At 37.9% G+C, this 17,380-nt stretch overlaps 1 protein-coding gene across 1 annotated transcript in view; it reads right to left on the reverse strand.

Moving 5' to 3' along the window:
- The window catches only part of MDFIC (MyoD family inhibitor domain containing), a 53,467-nt gene that overhangs the window by 34,035 nt on the left and 2,052 nt on the right, over positions 1–17,380 (reverse strand). Inside the window, exons 2-3 of the mRNA XM_009324059.1 lie at positions 17,092–17,247; positions 5,496–5,627 (exon numbers count right to left, since the gene is read on the reverse strand). Coding sequence (XP_009322334.1) covers positions 5,496–5,627; positions 17,092–17,182 — 223 coding nt within the window. The 5' untranslated portion in view covers positions 17,183–17,247. The remainder of the gene's footprint in view (positions 1–5,495; positions 5,628–17,091; positions 17,248–17,380) is intronic.

Here is a 17,380-nt window from a genome sequence, read left to right on the forward strand (position 1 = left end):
CTCTTTCCCAGCCAAAACCAGTACAAAACTATTATAATACATCACATTTTACCTCCTGTGTTGTGCTAGGGGAACTAGCTGATGCACAGTATTGTTAAAGAATGTTTCCAAAAATGCATGCGTTGTCAGCCATCTTACAACTGGTTGGGAAGAGGCTAAAAACCCATCAGGCTCCTCAATAGGCATGAGAGGAGTTTTCTGAGGACTTTTGGAACAGAAGTAGTAAGAGATCTGCCAGGTTGGGGGGGAGAAACAGAAGTAATACAGGCTAGGTGTCTGCCGGGGGGAGGACTGGAAAATCTCTCCGGCAGAGGAGTTCTCAGGGAGGTCCTTCACACCTCCATTACTTCTACTGCCCAATTCCTCAAAGATTTATCTTTTTTAAAGAAGGATCTAAATATCAAATACTGCATTCCTGTATTTAAGTATTAGAACTGATTGAAGTTTTGTTCATTCATAGGCTCACACTTTTTTCACAGCCAGATGAAGTGAATACCTGGGTATATTTGGAACAGTGTACACAAATCGCTTCTGTAACTAAAAGAATACACCTTTCAGACTCAGCAATGTATTTTGAATAATTTCCATTAATGTATTCTGTACTCGCACACTCAGTTACTCTGCAAGAAGACTGCATCTGTCATACTTTCTAGCTTTGAAGAGAACCACTTAAGTTACTTCAAGCACTCTGCACTATTTTTTAGACAGAATAAACAGTCATCTGAAATCACAATAATTGTAAGATGACTGTGCACTATAAATTAGCCAGGAAAAGATATCTGGATTAATATCAAACAAAAAGAACAGTTCTAACAGCAGATTACCTTCTTCTTGTTGGGAAAAAAGTCCCAAACCCAAACTGCATAATTTAAACTATGGAAATCACTCACTCACTCACCCAGTGGTAAAAGGACATCTCCAGATGTTAAAATTAAATAAATAGTCATGTAAAGTAAAAATGTCAACATAAAAATATAGAAAACAAAAAGATGAAAAATATCTAGGTTTATATTTCAATAAAACAAAACACAATAAAGAAGAATGTAGTAAGTAAAATAGTGGTCACAAGAACATGCAAAATTGTTTAATCCCCACAGAGCTGAATGAAGCATCCCTTTCTCTGAAGAACCACTCTTATCAGGAGGGTGTTTCATGGAGGAGAAAGAGGCAATTGAAGCTAGGAAATGATGGATAGCAATGACCTTTCTATCTGTAAAACATGGGCATATTTTAGGTATTTAATCTTGAGAATTGGATTATTATTAATCAATTATTCATGACAATTTGAATCCATGGTAGATGTTTTTTGTTTTCTTAAATATCACATAGCTAAGGTCCTGCTTGAGACTGGAAAGGAGATTAAATCCTCACAAGCAAATAGTGTTCAAGACTGGCATTTTCTTCCCTCCTATACATTCCTTCCCCTGCATAACAGCACACATTGATGATAACCTAGTACCCTCTGTAAAAATTCTGCCTAAATATTCTGAAATCCACCTTTATAGTCTTTTTTTTAAGAGGGGAAAAAAAACCCACAACCTTTCCCAAAGAACAAAGCAGGGCATTGTGGTAATGTGGAGCAGCAAAAACTCCTATGGCTTCATTCCTATAGCCACAGGTTACCCTGCTACATGTTTTAACATCCACTCTTCCTCACTTGCCAAAGGTGAGTGATAACAGAAGCAGAACATCTCCATTACAGGCCACCAGATCATAGAATGCAAATAAGCAGAAGGTGTTCGCAGATATTTAAAATGCACTGCTGAAGAAGAAGGGAAAGCAGATGGAGCTATTCTAAGGCTAAGCTCTTCTGAAAAGCAGAACCTCTACGGCCTGAAGTAAAATGCAAAATATGTGTGTGTCTGTGAAGGGAAAGGAATAGGTCTCAACATTGCCTTGAAGAATACCTGAGATGAAAACCCTAAGGTTAGCCCAATTTGGGGGAATCACTATGGAAAACAGACTCTCCCTTACTCAGGTTCTAAAATTGAGGATATGGATAACAATGGCCACCTTGTAAAGGGTAAGGCCACTTTAACACACCTAAAACCACCAAATATTCGGCAGTTCTTCCTGTTCTCAAATACTCCATTAAAAAATGTACACATTTCTAGCCTAACTGAACTTCCAGACATTACATCTAGTTCTCCCTTTGTCTGTTACAGTTGAAGAACTGTCCTACCAAATTTCTGTTGGTTGTGGTATCATGCTTCTTAGGGACTCAGCAAGCCCCTCTTTATCCTCATTGTTAACACTGAACAGATTGAACCCCAGGAGTTTTTCCACAATAAGGCATGTTTTCAACTACTTCAGTCATTCCTGAGATATTTGTGGTTCTCCCCTGACCCTTCTCCAACTGAACACAGTATTCCAGTAACAGTTATGCAAGTGCATTAACAATTAATACAGAAAGGTAACATAACCATTTTCTTCTTATTTAGCTCCCCCGTTTATATGTCAGTATACAGTAACCTTTTGAAGCAGTGGTGCACTGGAAGCTAATATTCCTCTACCATGACTCTCAAGTTCTTTTCAAAGATGATTAATTCCTTGGTTGAAGCTTCCCATAAGATTACCCATTTACCCGGGATATTATGAACATTTTCATTCTGGTGAAGGGATGCTCCAAAGGAGGTGGGAAAAGGGCTAATCTGGGGGAATATCATCATCTAGAGATTAAAAAAGGGGGCTTGAGAAAAGGACTGCAAGGGCAGGGCAAGGTGAACTGAAAACGTCTTACTGTGGAAAGCGGGGGCAGCATTTCAGTTTATTGATGTTGCCTGGTAAACTGAGTTCACAAGTGCAAATGAGAAATCATACATAATGAAGTCATTACAGAGTCTAACACTGGACTTCGTTGTTGGTGAGCCAATAAAACTGACTGATTAATCTACTTCCATATAACAGCAGGATAAAACAGCTGCAAACAAGGAAAACCTTGGAAATTAAATGCTGGAAACATTTATAAAGTGAAAACTAAGGCTAACACAAATGGAGTATGTATCAGCTGTGGGGGTGGAAAACAATCTGTATGGGGAAAAAAAGAAACTGAATCATTAAGATTGTAGTGAATGGTTGTTAGTACCTGAGAAAACTGAAGTATGCCCTGTCTAAAACAATTTAAAGAAACAGCTTTAAAATAGACTGTAATGATCAAAACGCTGTTTATTTCTAACCTCAAGCTTCTTTTAATATGCAATAATCTGCAAACTTTAGTCTAGTGGAATAATAGATCTGGTTGAATCACAGCCATTCTGAGCTACGATACATGTTATTTAAGAGGAAATACCTAAGTAATGTTGGTGATAAACAAACTTCTCTTTCCTCTACTAGTTCTATTTTTCAAACTTCTCAGTTACTAGGTAGATCAAGTTGTAAAACTTCTGCAAACTACAAGAAGTACTTGTAATTGAGCCAAACACTGTTCCTTGTTTTTTTAAAGTAGAACAGACTTCCCTACTCATAGCAGCAGCCCAAAAAAAGAAGAAAAAGAAGCTGCTTTAATTTCATCACTTTTGTTTCTTCCATCTAGAAGACTTTAACGTTAAAGGTTAAAAAAAAATCACACATTTGAAACAAAGAGAGGATTGCATCACAGCAGCTACTTAAACATGTCTCATAATAAAGCCACTACTACACAAAATTCAATTATTAAGACTAGGAGTTTCAGAAACTTCCAGCTTTCACCTAAACTTGCTTTTCACAAAGTCAAAGGTAAAACTACTAGTGACTCCAGGAAAAGCACAGTTATGCACACTGGAGCAGTACATTATACCTCAGAATTTTATCCTGTCTTTGCCCTTTTTCCTGTTACTTTTTTAATTCAGCAAAAGGTAACCCTCCCATCAGAGAGACATGTAACTGCATATAACTTTCAAGTCACTTAACCAGGGACTTGCACAATCTGCTGCTATTTCTACTGTACGTTGAAAAATTTGCCTTTTCCTCTCCCACTTCCCCAGTGCAGCCACTACAGTATGTCCTTGCGGTAAACTGATCAGAGGAAGCACAGCACCGCCCTACTGTCCTTGGTCCCGTCCTCCACAGGCACACTGCTAACTGCTACCAAATAAATCTGCTTTCCCATGCGTCTGGGAATAAGGAAGCCTCTAGGAAGAGGGAATGAGAAGGAGGCCACTCCAAAAGCAGCAGATGCCATACGCACCTTCCCATGTCCTCAGCACAAGCACAAAGCAATTGCTTGTCCAGGGACAGTTAGGTCTAAAATAATGATGTTTTGGAATTAGGTAAACTCTCAAACTGCGAAGGAAAATTCTTCCTCTTTATAGCCCCCTAAGAATTATTTTTAAATTGTCAGATAAATATCTGGCATGCTAAATTCATGTTTTCCTGTAAAGGATCTAGATAACTATTCAATACATTAAGGATTTACTGGGATTCGTTATTTAGAAAAAAACATTAGCTAAGGTTTGAAAAGAACTTGAAATGCTAACAGAAAGTTCAGGAGAAGTTGACTGTACAGATTAAGATTTAAAAAACAAAACTAAACTAAACTAAAAGAAACAGATAACTATAGAGAAAATCACCAGTTATAGCAACAGCAGGTTCAGAAATATGAATGTACCCCACTGTGTATCCTGTAGTACGCGTACCCTGACGTGTATGGTCAGATAACGATCTCAGAGAGCTGGAGCACCACTCAGCATTAGTCCATTTGTTTTCTGAATACACCCTATAATTAGAGAACAGTTTCTCATGCTGCCCCTCCCTTGAGTAACTAACATTCAAGCATCCACAGAATTTTAAAGTAGTATTAGCTCTGGCAGTTGACAGAAATATTTTCGCCCTCAGGAGGGTGCAACTGTGGATGATCTTTTGGACAGCATATGATCTTCAATTCGAGACAGAAAAATCGGAATAATCTTGCATACCTTTCTATGTTTTAAAGCATCCGAGACATACACTAGGAATGTGGACTTGTAAAAACTAATTTAAAAAAAAACAACCACAATTCCATAGCACTTAAGGCCTAAAACCTTGTCTTACGGCATTCTTCCAGTTTTGAAAGGACTAGCTACTTTAGGACTCAAACCTCTTCATAAACTTACATCTGACCAGTACTTGGTGTATCTGGAAGCAACTGCTCTCAGCATAGTTTACTCTGCCACTTAAATGTATAACCTGAGAAATCAAAGGTGATGATGACACCTAGCACAGTTGCATACTGCAGCTCATGTGCCTACTAAATATATAGATCCCATTATGAATGGTAAGAGAAGAATATAACATTAAGGTTTTAAAATGTAGATGCTACAGAGGTCTGTATTATAATGCACCACTCAAATGACACCTTTCTTTGAACTTATTGCTTATGCATGCTGACACGAGTCATTCTGGGAAATAAATTCGGTAGACATGCATTATAGTTGCAACACAATTGCATCTGACACACATTTAACTCAGTCAACAGGCAGTATCCCGTTACACTGCGAAAGCAAGCCTAAATGGCAGCAATTTGTTCTGGAAATACTTACTTCTGATGAGGTCACCATCAGTGCAATTTCCCCAGACAGACTGGTCTTGTATCTCTGGTTGTATACTTTGGTTACTGGAAGGCTGGTTTATGTCTTTATCTCCTGCCGCAGTATTCTCTTGGTCAGTTTTTTCTAAGTCAAAAGAAATTTTAAAATTTTAGTTACTATGATATTCTTCCTCCGTGAACAAAACTCATCTTTGAAAACTAAAAACAAGAGAGCATAAAATATAACTTGTCTTAGCATCTCATGTAGTTTTCTTAGAAATAATTCCTAATGAAGTTGATTTTTCAATTTGTTTTCTTGTCCAGATCAAAATAATTCCTCTTTAAAAAAGTATTTTAGTCATATTGTGTTTAATCATGCAAAATAATATTCAGCAGCTTTTGTAACAAGTTACGTTTGAGTTTGTTTATACTTAGTTAGCTTCCACAAAATTTTCAGATAAAAATTTGAATTGCTTTGTCACACAGAAAAACATTTTTTTTGCCCACGTACATGTGGCTCTGGCATATAAAAGCCACAAAAATTCCACAGAAGTCTGTTCTCTATTATTTACAATTGAACATATAATTAAAGCCAAATATTGTTGAAACTTCAAAACTGATTAGTACAGAAATTCAGAAAATTTATTGTAACACAATCACCTCTTTTTCATTGAAAAAAATAGCCTTTTAAAAGCCATTCCTGAATAAAAGTCAACGTTTAGCCTATGATGAAAGGAAAAATTACTTCTTCTCTCCAAGTATATACAAGATGCAGGGAAACTTCCATGGTAAGGTTATTTGAGGGATTCTTAACCTCATTTCACAAGATAGCAGATCTTGTTTTGATAATTTCGCCAGTTAACACATGCAGACCTGCATTTTCTCAAACCAAGGTAAGTGACAGCTTTTATCTCCGCTGTCACTAATGTTTTAATAGTCAAATTCACAGACACAAATCTTTCTGCTCTTGATTGCTACAGGTTTTTCCTACTGGCATTCATAGAATTATAGAATGGTTTGTGTTGGAAGGGACCTTAAAGATCACTTAGTTCTAACGCCCCTGCAAGGAAACATTTCCAAATCTGGAACTACTTTGTTCATTATTCACAGTGACAGATTATCAGTTTATATCATGTACTCGAGGGATCTGTAAAACACTAAATATTTTCAGTCTTGAACATTTTTTGAGTATACATACTCAAAATATACATACATATCATTTAATATTTACAGTAAATCTAAACGAGCAACTGTTGAAAAATCTGTTAGCTCTATTTATTTGTTTCAAACAAGAACGTGTTTATAAACCACTTATCACAATGTAATGGTACCATATCCTCTAGAAAAGCAATGATTCCAGTCCTGAGTCACAGCAAAATCACTTATTGCTACTGCAACATATTAAAGGTTAGTTTCTTTATGTAACCAACAGCAGTTTGATTTTAAATCCTAACTTTCTGCCTTTGTTATCCACCCTATTAAACTGAGGCATTGAACATCACTCAAAATAATATATGCCATATTGTATGTATAGTAGCATGTGCCTTCAAGCACCGCTGCTCCCCTTCTATTAATTTCCACCACTAAAATGTCTGACCCAGCTACCTCCATGGTACTTATCTGTCAGCCCTCCCTCCTATCACCATTTCTTCAACAACTTGTCAATATTTCCTCAAGCCCATCCTGAGATGAACTGTTTCACTGGGATTGCCATAAAGTTACTGAAGTGACTGGGAGGATATCCATTGACTTCAATGAGTTTTGCATCTTGCCCTGACGGCTTAATCTCACCTAGATACTCATCCTATCCAAAAAAAAAAAAAACCCCAGATTTTTTCAACCCCTTTGACAGATATTAGATACAAATTATTTCTACCTGGTATCTATCAGATACAAATCCAACTGTATTGAAGTATGATGATTTTGCCTGTGCAGTTAGGTTATTAGGTGCAAATGTGTTTCAAAAGTGTTTGAAAAGTGCCCTGAAATAGACTGAATGAAAATAAGTAGTGTCCTGGAGAGAGCTAGTGTAAAAGCACTCTGCTTTCCACATACAGTAAGCTTAAATGAGCTATTTTAAAAGATTTTGCTCTTAAATTACTTTACTGCAGTAACACCACCAATATTACAACAATACCTACACAGCAGTGGTAGTACAAAACTGCAGAGTTACTGTATACAATTTTCTTGTATAGGATACGACTTTGCAGAGCCCTACCATTTCATGTAGTAAACAATGAACTGCTCTAAAGAAACATTAATGTTAATATTATGGGGCCCTCAGTGTTCTAGATCACATTTTTATCTAAGAAATCTGAAGAAGTGCAGAATACAATTAGTCATCATTATTCATAGGGATTTAGTTGTCATTCCTCTGCTTGTTTTCAGTTCAGTATCTTTTTCTCTCTCTTTTTTTTTTTTTACTAGGTAGGTTGTATGTGTATTTTTCATGTTTACTTTTATTATTCTAGCTGGGTATGGTAAATGGCCAGTCAAAACCATGTAAACAATATTAACAGTTAACAAGAAAGAAGTAAGAGGCACTATTAAAAAGTAAAAAAACCCCAGTGTTGCAATTGAACACCAGACAATTTTTACAGGAAGTTTACAACAATTAACATTAATTGAGTATCTGTTCTTTGATCTACTGAATTCACATGAAGACTTCCCCACGAATGTGCATAACAGAAACCTACACCATTAAACGTGTATTTGGTATCTCACTTTGCACTCCAGAATTACCCACTGGAGCAGCTAATCTGGCAGCTGCTGCTCTGTGGGTGTGGTGGCCTGACCGCAGGCAGCAGCTAAGGACCACCGCTCCTTCCCTCCCCAGCCCCCAGCGGTGCAAGGGCAAGGGCAGAGAACAGAAAGAGCACAAGTGAAGAAACTCGTGGGTCAAGATATAGTGTAATAAGTGGAGGAAAGAGGAAGAAAAACCAAAACAAGTGATGCAAAGGCAATCACTCGCCACCTCCCACGAGTAGACCGATGCCCAAGCGAGTCTCTAAGCAATGGCCACCTCCCCCAAAACCTCCTCCCCTCTGTTTTTATTGTTGAGCGTGACATTATATGGCGTGGAATATCCCTGTGGTCAACCTGAGCCAGCTGTCCAGGTTGTGTCCCCTCCCAACCCCCTGCCACCCCCAGCCCACTCACTGGGGGGCAGAGTGGGAAAAGAGAAAACCTTGACACTGTGCAAGTGGGGCTCAGCAACAGCCAAACCACTGGTGTGCTATCAACCTTGTTTTAGTCACAAATCCCAAACACAGCACCACAGGGGCTGCCATGAAGAAAATTAACTCCATCCCAGCCAGACTTAGTACAATGGGGCTTTAGAAAAAGTAGACCTTAAGATATGTTTATTTAAGATTTTTTCATACACCCCTTCCGATGCATCACAACACTGAAAATAGACAAACACTGGTGTCCTGATTATTTGTTCTTTCTTGAATGTGCAGCAGGTCTCAGCTTTAGTACAAAGGAATTTCTTGATTATTCCCTTATAATAAACAGCTGATGATGGGATAATAATATTTTTTTTGTTATTCTAGAGGTGCAACTACAACATACCAACTACAACCAATCACACATGAAGACAGCCTCAAGAACACTCCAGTCTGTGTTTTGTTCACGCCATTGTTTTTGTTAGGTGCATAAGAATAGTGATGAGTAGTTTATGAAAGGTAACACGTTTATGAGTCCAGTAAGAATCGACGCAAAGACCTTAATCTTCCCTGATGTGCCATGCTTGTGGCAGAGCAGCTTTAATAAAGCCTACAGCTGGCACAAATACTAATGGCTGGATCTGGCCATAGGCAGGTATGGCTTTTTTCTACTGCATCTTCAAATAAATTTATAACACTTCTCTGTTTTAACCAAGCTTAATCTTAAGCGTTTTTATTTAATACTTCTTAGTATTTTAGCTTCTGCTTCCTTTAGTACACCCTTCCACTCTCACGTGACCAACCTCCAAAACTGAAAGCCAAGAAGAAAGAGATGCTCTTCGTAGCAGTTCATATAATGGAAAGAATAGACTCATTATGTTCTGAGTCTGGCAGTGCTGAGGTAGAAATCCAATCTCTCTTCAAAACCACAGTAAGTTCCTCTAGGTCACGTTACAAAAGCAACATAGTCTTCTTACCTACCACGGTTCAGCTATGTACCTCTCCTAAACTAACAGCAGTCCCTAGGCTGAAGAGCTTCTAGCCAAAAGCCCCGCGGGAGTGACACCCACACAGAGTACCCTGTGATTTATCCTGAAGGTAAGCATGGGCACAAACTCTACTTGAGTAGAGATTAATACAAGTTTAAGGTTTAAATAAGGAAGAGATACAACATGCTGGCAAAGTATAGAATTGAGATGGTGAACAGTCCAAATCATATCTATATTGCAGACAACTGGAAGCCACTTAGTGAAAAAAATTAAGATTTTAATCACATCTCAAAATTACTGTTTCATGAAATAAGTGAACAAAGTGAATGAATTTTTTGTCATTTGGAATTATTAAAGTATATGTAAATCACTTTTATAGTACATACATTAATTTTACCATAATCTTGCTATTTTTATTTTTAAAATTACACAGCAATACATGTATTTCAGAGAATCAAAACTTGTTTTCACTGTTGAGACTATTGTAACATTGCAAGTTTTAGTTTGGAGTATGTGCCTCTGGGTTACATACATTTCTTTGCATCATGACAAATACATTTTACAAGACTCCACCAACAGAATAGTGTCAACAGTCTGGGTCACCAACAAGGCCACTATTACAACAGCCCCATCAAAAAGAAAATTTAACAAATAGCCGGAATTGTCAACACAGACTTACGTATAGTTAGGCAAGAAGGGTATACAAGGCAATCTCTCCAGATCCCTTCCAGTCCTGTCTTCTATGCCTTTATAAAGTTGCTGGGATATAGACCAAACTAATTTCTGAAAATTTCTTAGAACATCCCAGTGAAACATCCCTCTTTTCAGAGCTATATCTATTCTATCTTCCTCTATGATAATGTAGAGCATATTGAGTGGACATCGAATTAATACACAAAACTGATAGAAAATACAAAAAAAGATAGATAATGGATGTACATTTGCAGGACACACCTCAAAGAGCTCAAGCCTTTGACAAATAACCAACTTTTCTTTTCCAAGTGCTTGTCCATTTGTACATTCACACTCCAGTTGCCCCCACACGCCCCGCTACGTCTCTTGAGTTTACTCAGAAATGGGTCTTAGTGTGTTCAAATGTGGCATCATACCTTAATGCATCAGTAACTATGTAATATTCAATCTCTGAACACACAAAAAAAATGGAAACAAGTGCCCACATTAAGTGGGTTGCATGTCCTCAGAGTGTGATTGGCAGCTGACTTCTATTTATTAGATGACACGTAAGCCTATATACTGACTCAGCCATCTCTTCCAAGCATGTGAACTGTAAGAGTTAAAAACCCTGTCGCTGCAACAATAGAAGGCTTTGTTGCTATGACACATTCATTTTCTGTTCACCAACAAGTACCAAATAACCAGTAAAGCAAAAGCAACTGCTGAGAAAGGCTTCTGGAAACCTGACTGCATCATTCTCATCAAGGAGAGAGGGGCAAGCACAATGGACTGGCACAATGGAATCACTGTGATGTCCAAAAATGCAGAGTCAGGAACACTCCAACACTTTTACTGTTTAAGGGCGGAGGAATGATGGAAACACAGGGCAAAGCTTACTTAGGCACCTAAATTTGACCCAGCTGCTGGGATGTAAACATGAATCCTCAGAAGGCCTGAGTTATCCCTGAACAAGCAGACGCAGATTTAAACATACATGTGCAAAGCTCAGACCATCCCAAATGGAATTTTGTCCTTCAAAGCAAAGAGAAATTACAAAAATGAAAAAAAAAAAAAAAACCAAACACAAAAGCAGATCTATGAGGAAAAAAAAAGTTGAAGAATGTTTCCAAAAGGAAAGATAACAAAATGGGTTTTGTCTGTCTGAAGCCTACAGCGGTTGGGAGGGATTGAAGAGCATGTGGCAAACACTGCATTTCTAACACTTCCTTTGTTCATTAATATCCTCGCTGGCAAGGAACCACTGAGGATACAATTTCCTACCGAAAATTCCACTGTTCATAACAGTAACACAAAGGAATCGCGATAATACCAGGTTTCACAATGCAACCATTAACAGTAACACCCACCAGCTACTTCATGAAATGCCTAAAACTTTTAGGCATTTCACATAACAAGTTCAACTGTGCTATTCATGTAACAGAATGCCTATTCTAGTTCATTATTTGTCTGAAACAATCTCATTTCATTAATGACTGGTTGTACAATCTAATTAATATTGATAATCTACAAATTATGGAGTTGGAAGCCTCCATTTAGATATTTGATTGTTTTAAAACTAACTAGTTTGGTTTTATTTCATTTCAGTGGCTTTCACCTAAATGTCTCGTTGCAACTTTCAATTGCCTCAAAAATGCCACTGAAAAAAATCAGTCTCTTAAAATTAGAGCAATTTAACTGAACTTCTTGGAAAGCTCTTACACAGAATTTTCCAGGTGCAAGCTATGGAACAACTATGAATGTACTACAGGTTTGACAGCCCTGGACAAATTTCGGTCGTGATATATTAAAAATTAATAGCAACATGCAAATAGGTACTCTGCACTATTAAAAGCATTAAAAAGTTCAAATACGTAAGTGAAAACTTCTTTTCACAAATAATCACACTAATTGTCATGCAGTCAGTTATAAATTTATGTCATTCATCCAACGATACTTCACATGTGTACAAAACTAGTATCACGTAACTGCTAAGCAATACTCAGCAGCTATGGCTGTATTAGCAACAGCGTGGGCCAGTAGAAGTGGGCCTGTACAGTGAAAGAGTTGATTTTAAGGACGCATTCCATATTATGCATGTTCCAGGGGCTTTCTACTTTGGACTAGCTCTCAGATTTAATCTCAAAGAATGAAGGCTTATTAGTGGCTGGAGTACATTAGGCACATTCCTGCAGTGCATCTTTCAGATTATTTTGTCCAAAAGGAATCCAGTCCAGGTCACTCCCCAGGGCCACTCCACAATGCAAACCAAAGCAGGGGCGAACAGGAGATTCACTTCAAAACTGCATTGCTAATCCAAATGAAAACACTAGCATAAAACACTCATTGTTGGGTGCTACTTATTAGGAAAAAGCAAGTGTTTAAAACAAAGAGAAAATCTAACTTCTGAGGGCCTGGAATGGAATTTGAGAAGAATTATTCTGACATAAATTAGCCTATGAGATGGAACAAAAGTATTTCAAATTTGATGCAAGACCTTTCCAGTCAACTTTATGAAATACAAGTCTATCACACCCATGTGGATATGAATCACTTTACTGGAACGGCATGCACGTGAAACTGAAAACAGAAGTATATTTTTATGACAAACTAGAGTTAGACACTTATGAAAGCTTTAGGTATTTTAGCCAGTGATGTTCAATAAACGTCTCAGTACTGACAGACAACGACGAAACAAATTAACACAGATTCACTCACCTCTTGTCAGATTGCAAGTGGGAACACAAATACAGAGGAAGTATTTAGTAAGTTTGAGCAATCTGAGTGCACTGGTTAACCGTTAAAAATCCATTACTCATAACACTGAGGCACCGCTGGTAAAGTGCAATAATTACGGTGATAGTAATCGTTGCTGCCTCAAGAATGTCCAAACATTCCCCGCAGTAAGTCTTCTGTCACCCCATCTCATCTAGCCAGCACGTTCCTTTAATGCTCCTCGTCATGAAAACAGTTAAGCAGAGAAAACATGAAGAGGTTTGAACCACATTCTTGAAAAGGAGCACATGCTTTTTGTACTTTTCTGAATGGAAGTATTAGTTGCTGAATACGGTTTCTTCAGACACCAAATCAGAACTGCATCTCCATCCAGCAACAGTGACATGATTTGCACCAGAGAGGACGGTCACTTATAGAACTTGACCCTTAATATTTCTATTAGACTTCTCCATCCTCCTCCCCCACCCCATTAAAAAAAGTAAATTCTAGTGGATTTCCATCTTCTGAAAAATTATGAGAAAGTTGAAGTGCAATTTCGTCTCAATTTCTTAATAGGTTTCTTATTTTTTTTATTTTCTTTCTAAATTGAGAAAGCTAAATATTATTCACTTGTTATTCTAGGTTACATTTAGTTACCAACAAGCAAAGGCAAAAGCATTCCAAATACTTTATAGACGACAGTCCTACATTTTCTAAAATGTGGCCTGATTCTCTAAATATAGTTCCATGTTCATTGAATTTCTCTTTTGTATTCCATGGTTTATTCAAATGCAGAGGATTTAACGAAAAAAGTCTACCCATAGTCCAGGCAATAATCATGACATGACCTCCAACATACGAAACATTTTCCTTAAAGCAGAGAGGCTAATGGTCACTAATTGTCACGTTCCTTGCTTAGAGACATTATTTTGGTACCTACCAGTGGAGAAAACACTCGATCACAGCCAAACTGAAGTGGTCTGAGCATAGAGGTGACACTATTCACTGACTACATTACACAGCACACGGGTAGAAGTAGTCATAATTTGATTCCAAGGCCTGTGGAGCTACAGGAGAGGACAGACGGCATGACCAGGATCTTGAACAAGAGTGCACAAGTAGAGCTACACTTTTCGAAGTATGTGGCAAAAATTAACTAGAGGTTTGCAGAAATTAGGTTAAACCTTTCATCCTGTAGTCTGTACCTCAGAGCAGCAGACTCCATTGGCACAGATAATGGTTTAAAGACTGAAATTGAGAATTGTGACATTGCCACAAAAGAAGATGCTATGATTTCATTTTCCCTCTCTCATAGCACACTAATTGTGGAGGGGCAAAGTCCAGTAATCTGACTAATATTTATGCATTAATTCAAAAATGAACTAACAAGGAAGAACAGTGATGGGGGAGATGCTGAGAGAGCATGTTGGTTAAAGTAACACACAAAAATTCTTTTAAGTTGCGAAAGCCAGAGCATGCCACATCTGTAGGCCAAACTATGTCTCAACCCACAGTTTTCACCATGTCCACAACTGATGATGTATAGCCCTGCAATCTGCCTAAGCTTTATTACTTTTGACTGGTTTTTAATTAGGCTGTCGGATAGCTATTTGTTGAATATTTAAAATTCAATCGAAGTTTCTTTTCCTTTCATGGAAAAATACAATTCGGCTTCAGCATCTGAATGTATATGATAGCAAGCAAAAGGAGCACTTTGAAGATCTGGATTTTTTTATGATACCTCACAGAACTACAGAAGAGGAGAAGTTTGTTCTCAGGATATAAGGTATCTATACCAGTTAAACAAACACAGAAAGCATATTAAAGTATGCTGTTACCAATCAAAAATTCTTTTTCACTAGAATGCAATTAATACTTTATTATACATACAACATAAGCCATTTTTTTCTGATTAAGGAATCTTTATTCCTAGGTGGACACAGATTTCAAGTATCTCACTGTAAATATATGGAGTCATCACATAAATATGATGAGGTGATTCTAAGTAAAGTAGTAATTATTTCAAATTATTGCAGATTATTCCAGTATCTCTAGCCTATTTCCAGAAATAATATGAATTTCAACCACAGCTTTTAAAATTGTCGCCAAATTCTAGAGAAGTCAGTGTACTTTTGGATGTCCTGGGGGTAGTATAGAAAGAGTAGGGGTTGTTGAAAGTTCCAGACATATTATCTTAGATCTTCAGTCCTGGAATATCTGGACTACCTTACCCTGTAACCACACACTGCAAAGCTGACAACAGAAATGCTGGAATATAGACTGGAAATGTTATGAACTCACCTCTTCCTCTTTCCACCCCCATTTCCCCAACAGACTTAGGCCAGAAAAAAGCAACAAATATCCACAGTTATCCTTAAATCTAAGTTCATTAGAATAAAAATTATGTATTTGAATGCTGAATTCTGTAAAAAAACAGCCTTGTCCTTCTGTGAACTATACATATGCTTTAAAATTGAGCGTGTGCCTTGAAAGGTGTGGCCAGCGAGCAAACCTGAATCAATATATTACACTTGTTTGTACCTTAATGATCCCTGTGAAAGTAACTTTACAATCCTCCGCCTCAACAGCTTTGAGCTGTAATTGTGTCATTCAGATCTTCTGCACATAACTTGTCCGTGGACAGATCAGTATCTGTTTCCTTACTTTTCATAAAAAGAAGAGCATGTATTGAAAATCTTACAATATGGAATCACCTAAGACTTTATTTCATTGTGAAAACTCAGTTTAAAGTGGCACTGTAAGAATGAGTCCACTTTCCAGGCTAGTTAGTTCACTGACTTACAGCTTCAGTAACTTTCATGTATGGCCTACATGCAGAATTTAACCAGTGTGGCCACTTGATCACATGACAGATAAAAACAACACATTGGAAAGAAACATGTATCACAGATACTGATGTTTCTGGCAAAAACATGATTCTAACACTTCAGTTCTGCATGCTTGGTCTTCTGTATCTAATCTTTTTTTATTATTTTTTTACTGTTTAGAAGTTATGAGTCATTCTCCAGGACAAAAAAAACCACCCAACAATAAGATAAGTATAAGCCAACTTAATATGTCTCCCTGCCAGAACATTTTTTACTTAGCTACGGATACTTTCTGGTTTCTCAAATGAGTCTTCAACTTTGATTTCACATAGCTATTGATTTTCCAAGTTACAAAAACAAGACTGAATCTTTAATCCACAGTTGCACAACTGTATTACCAGGCTCTGCTCCAGTTAACCAGTTTTGAATAAAGTTACAGTTTTTGAACAGGCTTATTTGTCTGTTCTTCAGAGACTTTCTAAACTCCTGTCAGAATTCTGAAAAACAAAGCTGTGGCTGTAAACAAAAAAAAAAAAATTAAGTCTCATCTTCACAGACCAGGACTCAGGAGGCAAACATACTTCCCTATTTTGAGGATAACCTGCAATACACCTGTCAAACTTCCCTACATGAAGGTGATCAGAATATCAATGTATTTTGTGCAAATGCAAATAAGACATAACTTGCAGAATTTCTCTTTAAGATGAATGCTCTTTTAAACAACCTTTTGAACAGCTGATACAAAACAAGTTAATACTCTCAGGAACTGGTATTAGCTGCAGCATCACAGAGTAATCTAAGAAAAAAAACAGCAAAGTGACCTCCGACCTGAACCAACGCTCCTGCTCCTGGATCAACCTTTCCCAATTTACTGCAAGACCTGGAAGGAGAGCTTTACACGAAAGAGCTTCTAAGCACAAACACAAAGCTGAGAAACAAGAAAGCGATTTTTAAGGACCAGCATCTGCCTCCGCATGGCTGTAGTTTTTCAAGTACTGAGAACCGGTGCTGACATCAGTGCATCTTTTTTTTCTCTTCTTTTTTTGCATTCTCTACATAGGAATTTCTGGTTAAAACAATGAAGAGGTGGAAGTGAAAGTGTTACAGAGTTACACCAAAGAGGGCAAGTCGGGGGGGGCGGGAAACAGCAGAGGGGTTAAAACCCACAAAACAAATCAGTAAATGTATCATTCAAATAAAAGGCGCAACAATTACAGAGAAACTTTAAAGCAACTTACCTCGAGGGAGAGAGATCAAAGCGCTGCTTTCAGTCGGAGCTTGCTCTGGCCCTTCAGGCCCCGGAGGAAGAGGTTCTCTCACTTGGGACATCTGCCAGCTCTCTCACCGAGTAATAAAGAGCCTGCACCCCCCTCCAACAAAACTAACACGCGACCCTGAAGGAACAAGCAAATGAAAGGGCTCGTTAATGTATTTTATGCAGAAAACTCACGGCTCGGGGGCGAGGGATTGAGGAGGGACAGCAATGAAGCGGCGGCAACTTCGCGGCGCGGCGGTGGGCGCGCCGCC

This window comes from Pygoscelis adeliae, unplaced genomic scaffold, assembly GCF_000699105.1.
Source record: "Pygoscelis adeliae isolate BGI_AS28 unplaced genomic scaffold, ASM69910v1 Scaffold24, whole genome shotgun sequence".
Classification (NCBI taxonomy): Eukaryota; Metazoa; Chordata; class Aves; order Sphenisciformes; family Spheniscidae; genus Pygoscelis; species Pygoscelis adeliae.